Here is a 15,755-nt window from a genome sequence, read left to right as displayed (position 1 = left end):
CCACAGGAAAGTAAGAATCCTTTGTCAGATCTCATGAGATCTTGCTCCTACTCCTCCTTAGCCTATGTATTGGTCAAAAGTCTATTGCCAACATGTGAACCACTAAAGATATCAAGCTACCCATGTTAAATTGGAACAGACGCTCTACTTCTAAACTAACCTTTCACCTTTCTTATTCAGACTCTGTTTCCTAAGTCTTCTTTCCCTAGAAGACTATCCACGTTCACAATCAAGGAACCATCTCTGCTGCCTTGTCCTGATTCGGATGACATGTCTGCATTCTATCCCTAAGAATGATACCCCTGTGTCAGCAGGAAGTAGCCCAGAGAATCTTCAAAAGGCTGGAATGTTCTGTGTGCCCAGGATAATACCACTCCCTCCCCTTCTGCTCTCCTCCTCCTTTCCAGGAGAGGGCAGCATGGTAGCCTTTCCAGAATTCTCCTACTGGAAAGCAGTAATCTCCTCAGTCAATCTCCTGAATGAGAGTTAGCAAAGGGCTCCAGGCTGTGAGGTCACCACCTCACCCTCTGAGGTCACGCCCTCACCCACCCAGCCCTGTCTCCCTAAGCCCAGCCATGCCCTTATCCACCCTGTCACACCCTGATAAGCCCAGTCACTCCCTCATCTGCCCAGCCCTGCCTGCTTCCACCAGTGAGAGGCTCCCTAAGCTCTGAGGTCATTTCCGCCTCCGCTGTGGCCACGCCTCCTCCCCGCCTGGCACTATATAAGCCCTCTGGCTGGTGCTAAGCTTTGTCTCTGGGCCAGCCTCCCTCCAGTGCAGGTCTGCGAGCAGGTTGGTCTTGCTCCCTCCTGTCACTCAGCTCTTCCCGCGGACTCGCTTCGTTGTTGGGAAGCTTGGTAGTGTCAAGAGCTCTCTGCGATCCCAGTGTGTGCGGACATCTCCCAGGATCTCCTGCAGACATGGCGGTCTCCACCGCAGTCGGGAAACTGCGGATCCCTCAGCTGGCCAAGGTCAAAAACAAAGCTCCAGCTCTAGTCCAGATCACCGCTGAACAACTGCTGAGGGAGGCCAAAGAACGAGAGCTTGAGCTCCTTCCACCTCCACCTCAACAGAGGATCGCAGATGAAGAAGAATTCAGTGACTACAAGCTGAGGAAAAGGAAGGCCTTTGAAGATAACTTAAGGAAGAACCGGACTGTGATTGGCAACTGGATAAAATACGCACAGTGGGAAGAAAGGCTCCAGGAAATTCAGAGGGCTCGATCCATCTACGAGCGTGCTTTAGACGTAGACTATAGAAATATCACACTCTGGCTGAAATATGCAGAAATGGAAATGAAGAATCGCCAGGCCAACCATACCCGAAATGTGTGGGACCGTGCCATCACAACACTGCCACGAGTCAGCCAGTTCTGGTACAAGTACACATACATGGAAGAGCTGTTGGGGAACATGGCCGGTGCCCGGCAGGTGTTTGAGCGCTGGATGGAATGGCAGCCCGAGGAGCAAGCCTGGCACTCCTACATTAACTTTGAGCTGAGATACAAAGAGGTGGAGCGGGCTCGGACCATTTACCAACGCTTTGTTCTTGTGCACCCGCGGGTGAAGAACTGGATCAAATATGCCCACTCTGAAGAAAAACATGGTTATTTTGCCCACGCACGGAAAGTGTATGAGAGAGCTGTTGAGTTCTTCGGAGAGGAACATAAGGATGAACACCTCTATGTTGCCTTTGCCAAATTTGAGGAAAACCAGAAAGAATTTGAGAGGGCCCAGGTCATCTACAAGTATGCCTTGGACAGAATCCCAACACATGAGGCTCAAGAGCTCTTCAAAAACTATACCATCTTTGAGAAGAAGTTAGGTGACAGGCAGGGTATTGAAGCTATCATTGTGAGCAAATGCAGATTCCAATATGAAGAGGAAGTGAGGGCCAGCCCACACAATTATGATGCGTGGGTTGATTACTTGCGCTTACTGGAAAGCAATGCAGAAGCTGACACAGTGCGAGAGGTTTATGAGAGAGCCATTGCCAATGTCCCACCCATTCAGGAGAAGAGACACTGGAAGCGTTACATCTACCTCTGGATCAACTATGCACTCTATGAAGAATTGCAGGCAAAGGATCCTGAGAGGACAAGGCAGGTGTATCAAGCCTCTTTGGAATTAATTCCTCATCAAGAGTTCACATTTGCCAAAATGTGGCTCTATTATGCACAATTTGAAATAAGACAGAGAAATTTATCATCTGCTAGAAGAGCTCTGGGGACTTCCATAGGCAAGTGTCCAAAGAGCAAGTTATTTTAAGGCTACATAGAACTGGAAGTGAAGCTTCGAGAATTTGACAGATGCCGGAAGCTTTATGCAAAGCTGTTGGAATTTGCACCTGAAAATTGTACCTCCTGGATTAAGTTTGCAGAATTAGAGACAATCCTTGGTGATGTGGAGAGAGCCAGGGCAATCTATGAGTTAGCCATCAGCCAGCCTCGCTTAGACATGCCAGAGGTGCTTTGGAAATCCTACATTGACTTTGAGATGGAACAGGGAGAAATTGAGAGAATACGAAATCTTTACCGACAGTTGCTCCAACGGACACAGCATGTCAAGGTATGGATCAGTTTGGCTCACTTTGAGTTGTCTGCAGGAGAAAGAAGTGTATCTAAATGCAGACAGATTTATGAAGAGGCTAACAAAATCATGCGGAACTGTGAAGAAAAGGTAACGAGGCTTATGTTGCTGCAATCTTGGAGAAGCTTTGAGGATGAATTTGGAACAGTATCAGATAAGGAGAGAGTAGACAGACTCATGCCAGAGAAAGTGAAGAAGAGAAGAAAGGTTCAGATGGATGACTGGTCTGATGCAGGCTGGGAAGAATACTGTGACTACATCTTTCCAGAAGATGAAGCTGCCAGCCAAGCTAACCTCAAACTTCTGGCTACGGCTAAACTTTGGAAGAAACAACAGCATCCTGACTCAGGATGCTTTCTCTAAATGTTGCCACATTTTGGTGTTTTATATTTTTATTTGTAATGTTGTAAAATTTTGTAATATTGTAAAGTTTGTAAAATTTTTCCTTGTTGGAAGGAATAAAATAAAATAAACTCTTACTTATCTGCAGCATGTTGTGGTCTGCATTTATTGAAACTTACATTAGAGAACCCAACAACCTGGCCCAGAGGTTCAGCTTCTCTAAACTTACTGAGGATACTTTAAAAAGAAGGTCAGGAGACTAGCGATTATCAACCTTCCCTCGGAAGAGCAGGATAACGTTGTCCTATATATGTATAAATGGTAGTTCTTTGTTTTCATATGGAAGATATTGAAGTACAGTTGTATATTTGATAGTATTACTTAGTACATGTATAGTTTTTAATCAACTCACTGGGGATGGACATTTGTCTCAGACACTTGAAGCTGTTAGGAACACCCACATTGCAGACTTTGGATGGACATCCACTTTTAGTATACTTGTTTTGATTCCAAGAAAGAGATTGCCAAGTCCTATGGTAGGTATGTATTTATTTAGAAGCTACTATAAAAATGTCACAGTGCAGATCAGAAGGAACAATTCTGCCCAACTAGAGGTAAGGAATGTGAAGTACTGTTGCCAATGTTGACCATGTTAATTCCATCACAGGTCTTCATGGTAAGCACTTCTCAGGCTTGTTTCTTGAATTGTCACATCTGACCTTTCCCTGTGCCTGGTTGACTGGATTAAGGAGGTCTGACCAACAAAGATTCTGCTCACCACTGGCAAGCCATGTGGATGTCCAGACCTAGTAACCCTTCAGCCCCTGCATGCACCTGACTTCCACCCCACTACAGATCCCAAGGGAGATCAGTCAACTCATGGAAACATGAGGAAGAATGATTTTTGATTTAAGCTCTGATAGCGATTGCTTGTAATCCCAGCACTTGTGAGACTGAGGTAGGGGGATTGGGAGTTTGAAGCAGCCTGGACAACATGGATAGAGCATGTTTAAAAGAATATATTTTTGGTTATTGTTTTCGAAAAATTATGGATATTTGATAGACAACAGGGACAAAGGTTATCACCCCAAAGTAGGATGTGACCATAAAATCAAGTAAGCTGTCAAGTCATTTCCTGTTGATTTGGTGAGGTGTGTTAGTTTCTGAATGGATGGTAGAGGAAGGCAGAAGAAAGGATTTAAAACTTTTTGCTATTATCTAGGTCAGTATTTTCTTTTTAGCTTGTGACATATTGTAAATTTCATCTTCTCTGCCTGCAAATGCACTGTCCATACCCTTGGATTGGTTGAAGAGCTGTTGGTCATACTGAACTTCATTTGAGTTGCAAGGATTGGGGACACCCCAATGACTTCAGTGATTTCAGTTATATCTGCTCTTCCTTTTTCTGCAGTTCTGATCCCTTGCCAGCAGCTGTCCAGGAAAGATAATGGTCATGCCCTCTCTCTTTTTGCCTCTCCTGCTGGATCTCATCCCTCCTACGTGTGTGCCTCCCTATCATCTGTCCACATGGGTTTTGATCCCAGCTCTCCTCTACCTGGCTTTTGCGCCATCACTCTAAGTTTCCCTTTCATTCTGAATCCTTTTTCTCTCCACTTGGGCCCATCTTTCCACAGTGTCCAGAGCCTTCCAGTCAGCAATATAGAGAATTTCAGCCAGTTTGGCAAAGTTCTCATTGATGTGTACCATCTGAAGTCCTCTTCCACTAGCGGCCAGTTGCTTGTCTAATGGAATTGTATAACACTTTGCATTTTTCCAGGTGGAAATGCAAGGAGGAATCTTCCACTCTTGTTGCTCCTTGGCAGTCATCTTTTGGCTTGGAGAGTGCATGACAGGTGCAGGAAGAGTAGGTGGTCCCCGGGGAATCTTCTTGTTGATCCGGAACCTCAGAGGTTCCATTGGATCTGTCTGCATCTCTACCATCTGTATTAGCCTCTGTGAAGCTCCAGAGTTAAATGCCACTCCTTGCTGAGATGGTGTGTATCTCATATATTGAGTAGGAGCCAGTTTATCAGCTGCTCGAACTGGCATGGCTGTGGCAACCTTTTGCTGGACATACTTGTCTAAGGCTCCCATGTCTTTGCTATGAGCTCTTGAGAACTTCTTCGCCGGGTCTCTGTGGGTATGGATCATTGGTATTCATACCCTCCTTTGGCTCTAGGTCAGTATATTTACTGTAAATGACCTTGTCTTTTGAATGTCTTTGTTGAGCAATTGCATTGTACTGAATTCTTCCTTCAGGATCGACCTGAATGGCCAGTGCATTTGACCTGTTTTTTTTTGTCATCTCTATCCAGTGGATAATGGGCCACATAGATCTCTGGAAAAGCATCATCAAAGTCCTCTAGCAAGTGAGATAAACAGCCTTTTTGGTATCTGTATGAGGGAAGTTTCTCTACGAGAAGAGGCCAGGGAAATCTGCCATGGACTGTGTGATTCTGCCTTCTCTTCTGCTTCAGGTTGGTTCTGAGATAGCTGAGTAGGTACAGGTAAAAAGCTGGCGAGTGCCATCTTCTTCAGCAAGAGTTGATTTAGTCAAGAGCAGGAGCAAACGGATGTCCTGCCTGAGTTGGATGCATGCACAGTGAGAACACAGGCAGGAGAGAGGAATTATATAGGAAGGGCAAGGAGGAGATGTGTCCACAGCGGATGTGGAAATGACATCAGAGCTGATGGATCTTCTCTCTGGCAGGAAGAGGCCTGACTGGGGCAGATAAGCACAAGACCTCAGAGGATGGGGAAGTGACCTCAAAGCCCGGGGCCTTGCAAACTCAATCAGGGGATTGACACTTTGATGTGATTGATTACTTGTTTCCCACAGGTGATTTCTGGAATGGCTACTGAGCTTTCCTTTCTAGCAGAGAAGAGGAGGAGAGTGGGCCAATGTCATGGGCGTACCTAACATTCTAGACTTTTGACAACTGAAAAGAGCCACTGATTTTCTCTGGCTACTTCCTGCTGACAAGGGGGGGGGGCTCATTTTTAGGGGTAGAAGGCTGAGATGACATCCCGACTGGTATAAAGCAGCAGTAACAGTTCCTTGGTTGTGAATGTTTATATTTGTCTATGGAAAGAAGTCTTAGGAGGCAGGGGCTGAACAAGAAGTTGAAAGTATAGCATAGAATGAAAAGTTCTGTTCCACTTTAAAATGGGTGACTTGATGCCCTTAGTGGTTCCCATGGTACCAACAGGGGTTTGATCAAAGATTTGGTCTGAGGAGGGTTAAGGGGGAGGGGTGAGGACCTGACTGGACCACTTTTCACCTCCAGGTCTGAGGAGCTAAAGACCAGTCATTTCCACATCGAAGTGAGAGGGGCAAAGGTGGTCCAGTGATGAAACAGGATAAGGGACAGAGGACAGCAGCACTAACTCCTGGTGGCCCATCTGTAGGTCAAAAGTGAGAGAGCATTCAGGTGGACCTGTTGCAACAATGAGAAGTACAAATTGTCATGTCAAAAACGAGCTTTACAACGTTGATGGGGGGGAAGGGGGGAAGGAATGGGTTGGGGGGAGTGGGGAGGCTGGGAAGGGAGGGGAAGGGTAAACAAAGGAGGAGGCTGCAATGCTTGGTAAGAAATGTATGCATTATCCTGCCCATGTAATTGTAACCCCTCTGTAGAGCATGTTCACAAATAAAATGAAAAAAAAGTGAGAGAGCCTGGGAGCTGATCCCAGTGACAACTCCTGAGAATAGTCAGGTGTGACAGACCAAGTAAGGGAAGGTATGGCCATGAACACACAAGCACATAAGTGCATACACATGCCCATCTGTAGGTATGAAGGTTGACTAGGTAAGCCAGGTTTTACAGAGAGAGTTCAGGGACACACAGGTTTAAGTAGACAGGTGGTGTCCAGTACATGTAGAGAATGAGAGGGTGGGTTAATCAAGGCCAGAGGACTTGCTTTCAGAGCGGATTAAATGTTTCACCCCGGCCCTATTAGAAACAGGCTGCATGTTGTTTAAGAGAAAAGAGTTTAATAGCCTACAGCCCTTCAGAAGGCTTCAGAGCTAGAGAACAAAGCTCACTCAGAAAAGTCAAGTTTGGGCTGGGAAGGTGGCTCAGTGGTAGAGTGCTTGCCTTGCATGCCTGAGGCCCAGGTTCGATTCCTCAGCTCCCTCTGCCTATACAAAGTTGCAGCTACAGAAGACCACAGACAGCCTCTACATCAAGAAGAGAGAAGCATTCTTCCTGCTATAGCTCTGAACCAGCAAAGCTGCAATCACAAAGATGGGAGTCATTTGTTTGGTGGGTTCTCTGGTGTTGCCATGGGAGATACCATGTTCATTGTCCTCCTGCAGTGTGTGAGCTTGAACAGCCTGGTAGAGGGAAATGCAATTGCCTGATATGAATGCTCAGGACACAGGCTTCACCCAGGGACAGTACCACAGTCTCCCACAGCAGAATGTCCCTTGGTGCCATGATGGAGGCTTTGGAAGCCTTTCCAGTGTTCTACAAAGCCAGCTGCTTCTGGGATGCTCTGCATGCCAGAAGGTTCCATGGGCACCAGCCTGTGGATTCACCGGTACAAAGAAGGCACTTTCTCCATCACAAGCAGAACTGATGTGGAATCAGTGACACCAAGTGTTACATTGAAAGTTCTGAGTGTTATAAAAAATGACTGTGTCTGTCAGACAAAGAAGGGTAAAAATCCAAGCAAGAATCTGTTAAAGGCAAGTGGCTTCATCCTATCACAGCAGCCCAATGCCAGCAATTGGCCTTTGGATGGATGGCTGCCTCCCAGGTTCAAGAAGTTTATCAGGGTCACTGTTGCAGCAGTATCAGTTCAGCTTTTTAAAGACATTCAAGTCATGGATCCCACCTAGGGATCATTTCCTCTAGAGCACTTCATCTGTGAGTCCTTTCAGAAAGCAGTAGAGTAGCTAGGGAAAGAGGCAGGTCCATCTGAGGGCAGCCATCTTGTTCAACTACCTGAGTCTCTCATGGCCAGGACTTTGAGTATTCAAGGGTACCGTGTTTTCACTCCAAGTGCTCCACCTGTATATTCCCCAGCCCAGCTCAGTCTCATGATAAATCATAGTGTTGCTACTTCTAATTCCATGACTTAGAATGACTTCTTTTTAGACCATTTGTCCTACTAGGCAAAGACAACCCAGTGACAACCCAGAGTCCTGCCCTTTAGGAAGACACCTCCTTACTATGGTCCTTCAAGTCTAGCTTGCACCAAAATCTCAGAAGCTCCCAGGAGGATAAGAGATGTGATAAGTGTATTCCACCACTTCCACCAGTAAAGAAGAAAGACTCCAAGCCCTCTGGTCTTTGCCCAGAACAACATTAACAGCAAATGCAAGTTATCAAGGCGAAGCAGAGGGTGCTGAAGTAGCTGGGGTTCTGTGCGCATGTCAAGCACCCCAGATGATCATTGCTATGTATTTACAAGTCTTAAAATGTGAACGTGATCAAATCCTCATTCAGACTGCCTAGGTAGTCCCTGATGGAATTACATGAACGATAGTTTGTGAGCAATATTTTTGTTCACTTCCAACCAGAGAACATATCATGCAAGTGCATCTACCTGGCAACTAGGGCGCTCCAGTTTTTACTGCCTACTCATTCTCACAGGTTTCATCTTTTTTAGGCACTACAGAATAGGAAGTTCAAGAAATATGCATAAGATGCTTTGGCTGTACACCAGGAAAAAGTCTAATTGAAGTTTTAGAAAGGGAAGTATCTAATGGGAAACCATACTCAGGAATGATTGTACTTTACTATAGTTGTGTATTGTTTATTGCTCTAAGAACTGGAGTGTGAATTCTGTAAAAATTTATCTTATTTTTATACAGATATAAGTACAGACATTGTTCTGTTTAAGTGGTTTATTTCCTTAACTGCTGGTGAATACTTTAACACTTCTTTGTCTGCACCTGCAAAGATTTTGACAAGAAAATAATATATCAATCCTGTTTTTCCAAAGAACTAAAACACACACCCAGGTCATGAGTGCAATAGCCTGGAAATAGGGAATAGCAAAAAATTGCCTGGGGCTGAGGGGCAAGGGTTCAGCTCTGTAATCCGGAGGATTGTAGGACGGCAGATTTTTGCCAGCAATCCTCCTCAACCCGTGTTATACTCCTTGGCCCAGGCCTTGGTGGGCATATCTGCTACTGGGGAAATGTTCCCTGTCACCAACCTGGTGATCAGGATGTACCAGTTGCATGAGCTGAGAATTGAGTGTGAGCAGCCACTGGAGGTGTAAAACAACAGCAGTCTTCTGGGAACCGGCTCTTCTGAATCCACTGATGCAGATTTCTGGCTGGATTTTCCTGGACCTTGGACAGACCCTGGACCTTGGACCTTGGAATAGGAGCCATTCTGATTCTCTGGAACATGATATCTTTCAGCTCATTGACCAGGATGAAAAAAAGGGAAAAGAAGCATTTGAGTTTAAGAATCTCATAACACCTGCATCTCATGGTTGCCTGTATGCCCATGGACTAGACGAGGGTAAAGATGACTTCTCACAGAGGCAGAACTCAGCCCCAGCTCGGATGCTTTCTTCACAAGAAAGAGATGTGAGCGAGGGAATTTTGTTCCACTTTTCACACTCCAGTCACCTGTGACAGCCAGTTTGTCTGATGAGGATGATGGCTTCATGGACCTTCTTGATGGAGAGAATCTGAAGAACGATGTGAGGCCCCATCGGGCATGGCAAGTCTCTGGACAACACCCATGGTTATGAGAAGAGCTACAAATATTGGCAGTGGGTGAGGGCTGTTTGCCTCTCCTTCCCAGTGTGACTCCAGCATTTGGTCAGCAATGAAGGGAACAGAACAATCTCAAGAGGAATCTCCACAGGGAAGCACAAAGTGGCAGAAGAGCTTGGCTGGAATTAGTCCTGGAGGGTCACATAATCTAGAGGGTCCCTGAGATTCTATACCAGTCTGTGTCTCTGACAAATTCTTCCAAAGGTACCATAGAGAAAAAATATCAATGCATAGTCAATAGTATTTTCCTAAAAAACTCCTTTTGGGGAAAAAAGATTCATAGAAGCTTTTATGTGTTTCCTCTCAGACTTGAGAAATTTTAAATTTTCAATGTGCTCAAAGCCAGAGGGTAGGGACACAATTTATTATACAGCTTGTACAGGTTGTTCTTGGGTGTGTGTGCTGTTATTGGAAAGTGAACATTTCTGATTTTAAGTTTTAAATCTTGTTAGAAAACATTTGTTTCACTGCACAATTGTTTATAAAAATTCACTGAAGCTGGGCACAGGTGGCTCACGACTGTAATCCTAGCTACTCAGGAGGCTGAGATCTGAGGATCATGGTTCAAAGCCAGCCCTGGCAGGAAACTCTGTGAGATTCTTATCTCCAATAAGTCACTAGAAAACTGAAAGTGGTGCTGTGTCTCAAGTGGTAGAGCCCTCGCCTTGAGCTGAAGAGTGCACACATAGAGCCCAAACCCAGAGTTCAACCCCAGGATCGAAAAAAAAAATTCACTGAAAATTGTGGATCTGTTTCCTACTAGTCACAGCATTTGTACAATGTTGCTTTCTAGTGTATTAAAAAAAAGGAAAATGCCCACGAGGAGGAATAGAAAGAGTATCTGAGTAGCCAAGAAGATGATGGCAATGATGGTAGTGATCCAAGTTCTCCCTGAAAACATCACCAGATAACACACTCAATTGTGGCTGGATAAGAAGTGGTCCTAGTATCTCAGTAGTCCCAGGCCATTTCTGTCCTAAGATGGCTAACGCCAGTTCAGCCAGTTCAATGAATTGGTTACTGACGTATCCTGAAGTAGAAGATCACGTCAGATGTAGGGAAAGAAGTCACAGAAAAACAGCCTATAGAAACACATTAAAAACTCAGGCAAATGAGTACAATATCCTGGAAATAGGGAATATAAAAAAAATTCCATGGAGAAAAAGCACAAAACAGATCAGGGGACCAAGATTAAGTCTCCATATACAGATACACAGCATGGCTGGGCACTTAGGTAAAAGGAAGACTACACACTGCATGCTAGGTCCTGTTTCTGTCTCCACTTGAGGTATAAGACAGATTTTAAGGAAGAGTTCCGGCAGGCCACGGGCACACACTGCTGGAGCTGGACTTGGGTTCTTGTCTGCTTCCTGACACTGTCCCAACACTGGCATCCTAATCTCAAAGTTGTCTTTGTCCAGAATCAACCAGGCCCTTTAGTGATGCTCACACTTGTACCCCAGCTTCCTGCTCTCCTGGAAGCTGCTGTCCCTTGGGCCACAGGATGAACAACAACCACCGATTTTCAGGCCCCTGCATCTAGCCTCACTCTCCAACAATAGAATCCCAGACATTGTCCATGGAGCAGGTAGGATCCTGAGCCACCTGTGTAGGCCATGGTAACAAAGGCTAGCAAAGCAGGAGTCTAATGACAAGTCAGAAGAGTGATCAACACCTTTGTCTCTGGTAAGGCAAACACAGGCACTAATTCAAGTAGGCATCAACTCTGGTTGACTTTTCTCATCTTCTGGACAGTTCTTGAATAAATGCAAAAGCCTTATAACAATGGCTATCTGGCTAAACCAAGGCTAGAAGCAGCTCTACCAGATCACTGATTCTTAATGATGCATGCTTTCTAATGAAGACAATTCTCAATAGCTGAGTAGTCAAGGGTTTCCTTTTAGAATTCTAGACCAAAGAGAGAAGGCACAGACAGTGTCACTGAATGGTAGGACTCCTGTTCACAATCACTGCATGTTACCCATGAAAAGCATTTGGCCTGACCCTTTGGGGAACAGCCCCCATGGGCCATGCCAAACGGCTAAAGGTAATCTATCATGGTGGTTGCTTTTCCTTTCACCTCAAATGCTACCTTTGGGGCCAGCAATGTTGTATATTGATCAGATGCAAGTTCCTCCTTAGGACACAGGTTTGTCAATAATGTCAGGGTTTAGGCTTTCAGGTTGCTGAGCCTGCCTAATCCAGCAGGAAAATCTATCTCTCTACACCTCCAAGGTACAGGTTCTCTCCCCACCTCAGAGCTTAAAGCTAGTGTCAGGATAGTCTCAGATTCTCCAGGCTGATGTTGTATAAGTTTTTGAAGCTATAAGAAGATCCTGAGATGTTATCTCCCAAGAGCTAGGCCTTTAAGTCCCATCTGACCATTAAGTTTGCTAAACTCTCAGCCTCATTCATCTAAAAAGGCCTACCTTTCCATCCCTGCCATGTCCAAGTCTGAAGCCCTGTCAGTGGGGACCTGCTACATAGCAGTCAGATGTGAGCTCTTAGAAATGATCCCTATATAGCCTCCTCTGTTCTTTTTTTTTTTGGACAGTCATGGGGCTTGAATTCTGGGCCTGGGTCCTGTCCCTCAGCTCTTCAGCTCAAGGCTAATGCTTTACCACTTGAGCCACAGTGCCACAGACTCTGCTGTTCTGTAGGAAAAGTGCTTGCTCCCACAACAGATATGCTTGAAAAGACATGTATTGTCAGGAGAGTTTCCAAAGGGATAGGAGTGGTGGATGAAATGCTCCATAGACAGACTTGGTTAAACCACCTCTCTGACAGGAAGACCACCATGACTAGTAAAAATTTGCACAGGGTCTGCGTGAGGGACTAGAAAACAAAACCTTCTTTCCAAGCTTGGTTGTTTCCACACATTGCAGAAAATGTAACCTTAACTGTACTTTGCCACTTTGAGACAGAATGATTCAATGCAATGGAAAGTTCTGGATAGGCAAGTCACAGGCCAATTCCAATTATGAAAATGTAAACAAAGCCTTAAAAAGTTAAGCTAATTATGACCACATGGTGATATGATAAATGAAGTAATCCAGACCTAAAAGAATCACAGGTCCATGGTTTCCCTTATTGGCAATAATTAGTATATGTCTAGGGTAATCTTATCAGATGGGCAGAACAGCTAAAAAGCTATGCACATATGACCATATAAGATGATGCTAAGGGAAATGAACTCCAAGATATGGACACAAGTGTGGTTTCTTTGTTGTTTTTAATGTACTATGTGATTTCTTGTTTGTCTTGTCTGTTCTTCTCCCTATGGTATATCCATCCCCTGTTGTCACTGTATTTGATTTTGGTACCCTGGATTGTATATATATTTATTTGAATTGGAAAGAGAAGTGAACAACAGAGTCATGCGACAAAGGATAAGGGGGGAACCAATGCAACAGTGACATACACAAGACAAGATGCAACTTGAGGGGGGATTGGGGAGATAGGGAGAGTAGGAGAAAAGCGAGGGAAGGGGTAAGAAGTTCAACAAGAAATGTACTTTTTACCTTACTTATGTAACTGTAACCCTTCTATACATCACCTTGACAATATTTTTTAAAAAAACAGTGGTGCTGGGAAAGCTGGATCGCAACTTGTAGAAGACTGAAAGTAGAGCCGTCTCTTCTCACCCTGAAAAGCTATTCAAAATAGATCACAGATCTTATGGTAAAGACCTGAAACTGCTAGGGGAAATCTGACACACACACACAGACAATTGTCAGAATCAAGAGACAACACACAAAATGGGAGGAAAATTTTTGGCTATCAATCTTTTAGCTGATGAATAGCTGGCAGATTATATAAATAGTCCCCAAAACTTACAAACACCCATCATGTCTTAATGCTCTTCTATTACAAAGATTGTGGATATCACCAGAAGATTCTGGGACATGATTGTTCTCAGCAATCACAGGGAGAAAGCCCACATGCCTGGAGAAAGAGAAAGCATGAGAATTTCCTGCCACTTATGCAGATATAACAGGGAAGTGGACTCAGGAGCAATGGGAAGTTAAAGCCAACAGGGCCTTAGAAGAATATGCTAAGCCTAAGAGGCTAAGCCAGGAGAGTGCAAAGAATTCCATTGGATACCACTGGGGAGCTGCTGCTAGGAGGCCCTCTGGAGGCCAGACCAATGACAGTTGTATTGACCTCGCCAACAAAGCCACATCATAGAAGCAGCATGTGACTTATCAAGAGACAGTACCAAGACAGAAGCATCTCTAACCCTCTCCAAAACTTAAGAAAACCAGGCAGAAGTAGCCTAACAGGCACAATGCACAGGGCAGCAGGGCCATGGACAGGAGAAGTGCTTCAGAATGAGGAAAGCCGAGTAGGACACAAGCAGGGTAACTGAGCACCCAGGAGGGAGCACAAGGCTTATACTTGCAGGGAGAGATAGTTGTGCAAGATAATCCAACAGGGTGCAAAGCTGCATCCCAGAATAGATGGAGATGCTGTAGCCCTCATGGTTCCCCTAGAGATGGCCATACAACTTGCCACCATGAGCAATATATTATATTTCTTGTCATACCTGGATATTGAAGGAGATAAATAATAGCATAAAACTTGAAGGGTATAGAAGGACAACAACAGGTTTAGGCTATACCTGTAAGAATAAAGATCTAAGTAAGGGTTAGACCCCGACCTCCGACAGTCACATAATGTATATACCACCTGCCACATACAAGGTATATGTGCTGCCCAAGTCCAGGTAAGGAAGCACCGTGTATGAGGGAGAGATCACGTTTTACACCAAACAGGAACCTTGCAGACCAACTTTCCAGAGGCCCAAGCAATGAGATGGCTGACATACAGATATACCTACCATAGCAGGTAGAAAAGCAACTTGAAGGCCAGGAATATAACTGAGTCATCCACAAGAAAAAAAGGTTTCACTTCATCCTTAGATGCATCTTCTCCATGGGCTTTACCCTGGCTTAGCAAGGTCTCAGCATGACACATCCCTCCATAGTGGGCTGCTGAGACCCTAGAATGGGTGCTGGTCCCAGCCCCCAGCTTCAGACTCATCTCCAGGCTCTGCCACACCAAACCACAAAAAAGATGCCTGCCTCAAAGTTCATCAAATTTCAGGAGTTATCTAGCACCAAGGAGTACCTGTGGAGAGCTTCCAGGCTCTCCATGTAGTCAAAGATAATCTTGAGATCACTGAAGAATAGACCTTGCATAGAAATGGATTAGACAGAGATTATGACATTGGGACAGTGCTGCTCTTGTCTCAGTAGTCTCATGGATAACTTCCACTATGGCTCGTCAACAAACAGGTTCGGATCCAAGTAGGCTTCTGATCTGATATGGAAGGCATGTGCGCCTCTGCTTTGAGCCTTGTTTGAAAGGATACTCAATGTGAATGGGATGCTCTGGAGGACAGAAGAGGATACAATTTATCTCCTGTGCTCTTTTCTGAAAAGAGCAAAGTTACTGCAATCCTGGAAGAATAAAGTTCAAAAATAGAACCAAGTATGTTTCCATATTTGTCATATGAATGCACCACTCAGAGGTGCATGAAGACAATAAAGTGAGGTAAATGAGAAAAGTGGCTAAATGTTACATCACAGACTTCCTGTGTTTGTAGTGACAACCGTCTTTGGGAGATGGCAAGCTACCTTAACAGCCATCTGGTGTCTTCTTTCCCTTTTAGGCGAGGTCACAAGAAAGGTCTCAGGGAAGATTTCTACTTCCAATATCTGGTTATGTTTAGTGATGGGCATGTACCCCAGAGAGAAAACATAACAACAGCAAACACAGAGAAGAAACTAGGTCCAGAAATATCCCTTGCTTGACGCAAGCCAGATTGTGGCTGCCATCTGTAGGGAGCAGACAGAGATCCAGGACTGGTGTACCCAGATCCAGGAAACTAGCCTGCCGCCCAGCCAGAAGTCTTTAGTCTCAAGACTTACCTACATGTTAAGACACTCATAGGTAGTATGCCATCTTTGTTGTAGCTCTGTCTTTGCTCCTGACTGTCTGAACAGGTGAATAACTGAAAAGTTATGTGTCCAAGCACATTAGGATCTCAAGCCTAGAGAGTTCTGAAGGAGCCTGCCAG

General features: G+C 44.8%; 1 protein-coding gene and 1 pseudogene across 1 annotated transcript; one reads left to right on the top strand and one right to left on the bottom strand.

Moving 5' to 3' along the window:
• The first annotated feature begins 921 nt into the window (after nucleotides 1-921).
• Nucleotides 922-9,165, top strand: LOC138825857 (crooked neck-like protein 1). Its single transcript, XM_070020499.1, is given in 3 exon segments — nucleotides 922-2,924; nucleotides 5,485-5,533; nucleotides 9,052-9,165. Coding segments are annotated over 3 exon segments (2,166 nt in total).
• Nucleotides 4,507-5,460, bottom strand: LOC138825817 (SNW domain-containing protein 1-like; annotated as a pseudogene).
• Nucleotides 9,166-15,755: the final 6,590 nt, after the last annotated feature.

This window comes from Dipodomys merriami, unplaced genomic scaffold (genome assembly GCF_024711535.1).
Source record: "Dipodomys merriami isolate MVZ:Mamm:240054 unplaced genomic scaffold, mDipMer1.0.p SCAF_14, whole genome shotgun sequence".
NCBI classification, from domain to species: domain Eukaryota; kingdom Metazoa; phylum Chordata; class Mammalia; order Rodentia; family Heteromyidae; genus Dipodomys; species Dipodomys merriami.
The sequence above is the reverse complement of the archived record's forward strand: the minus strand, read 5'-3'. Positions and strand labels throughout refer to the sequence as shown.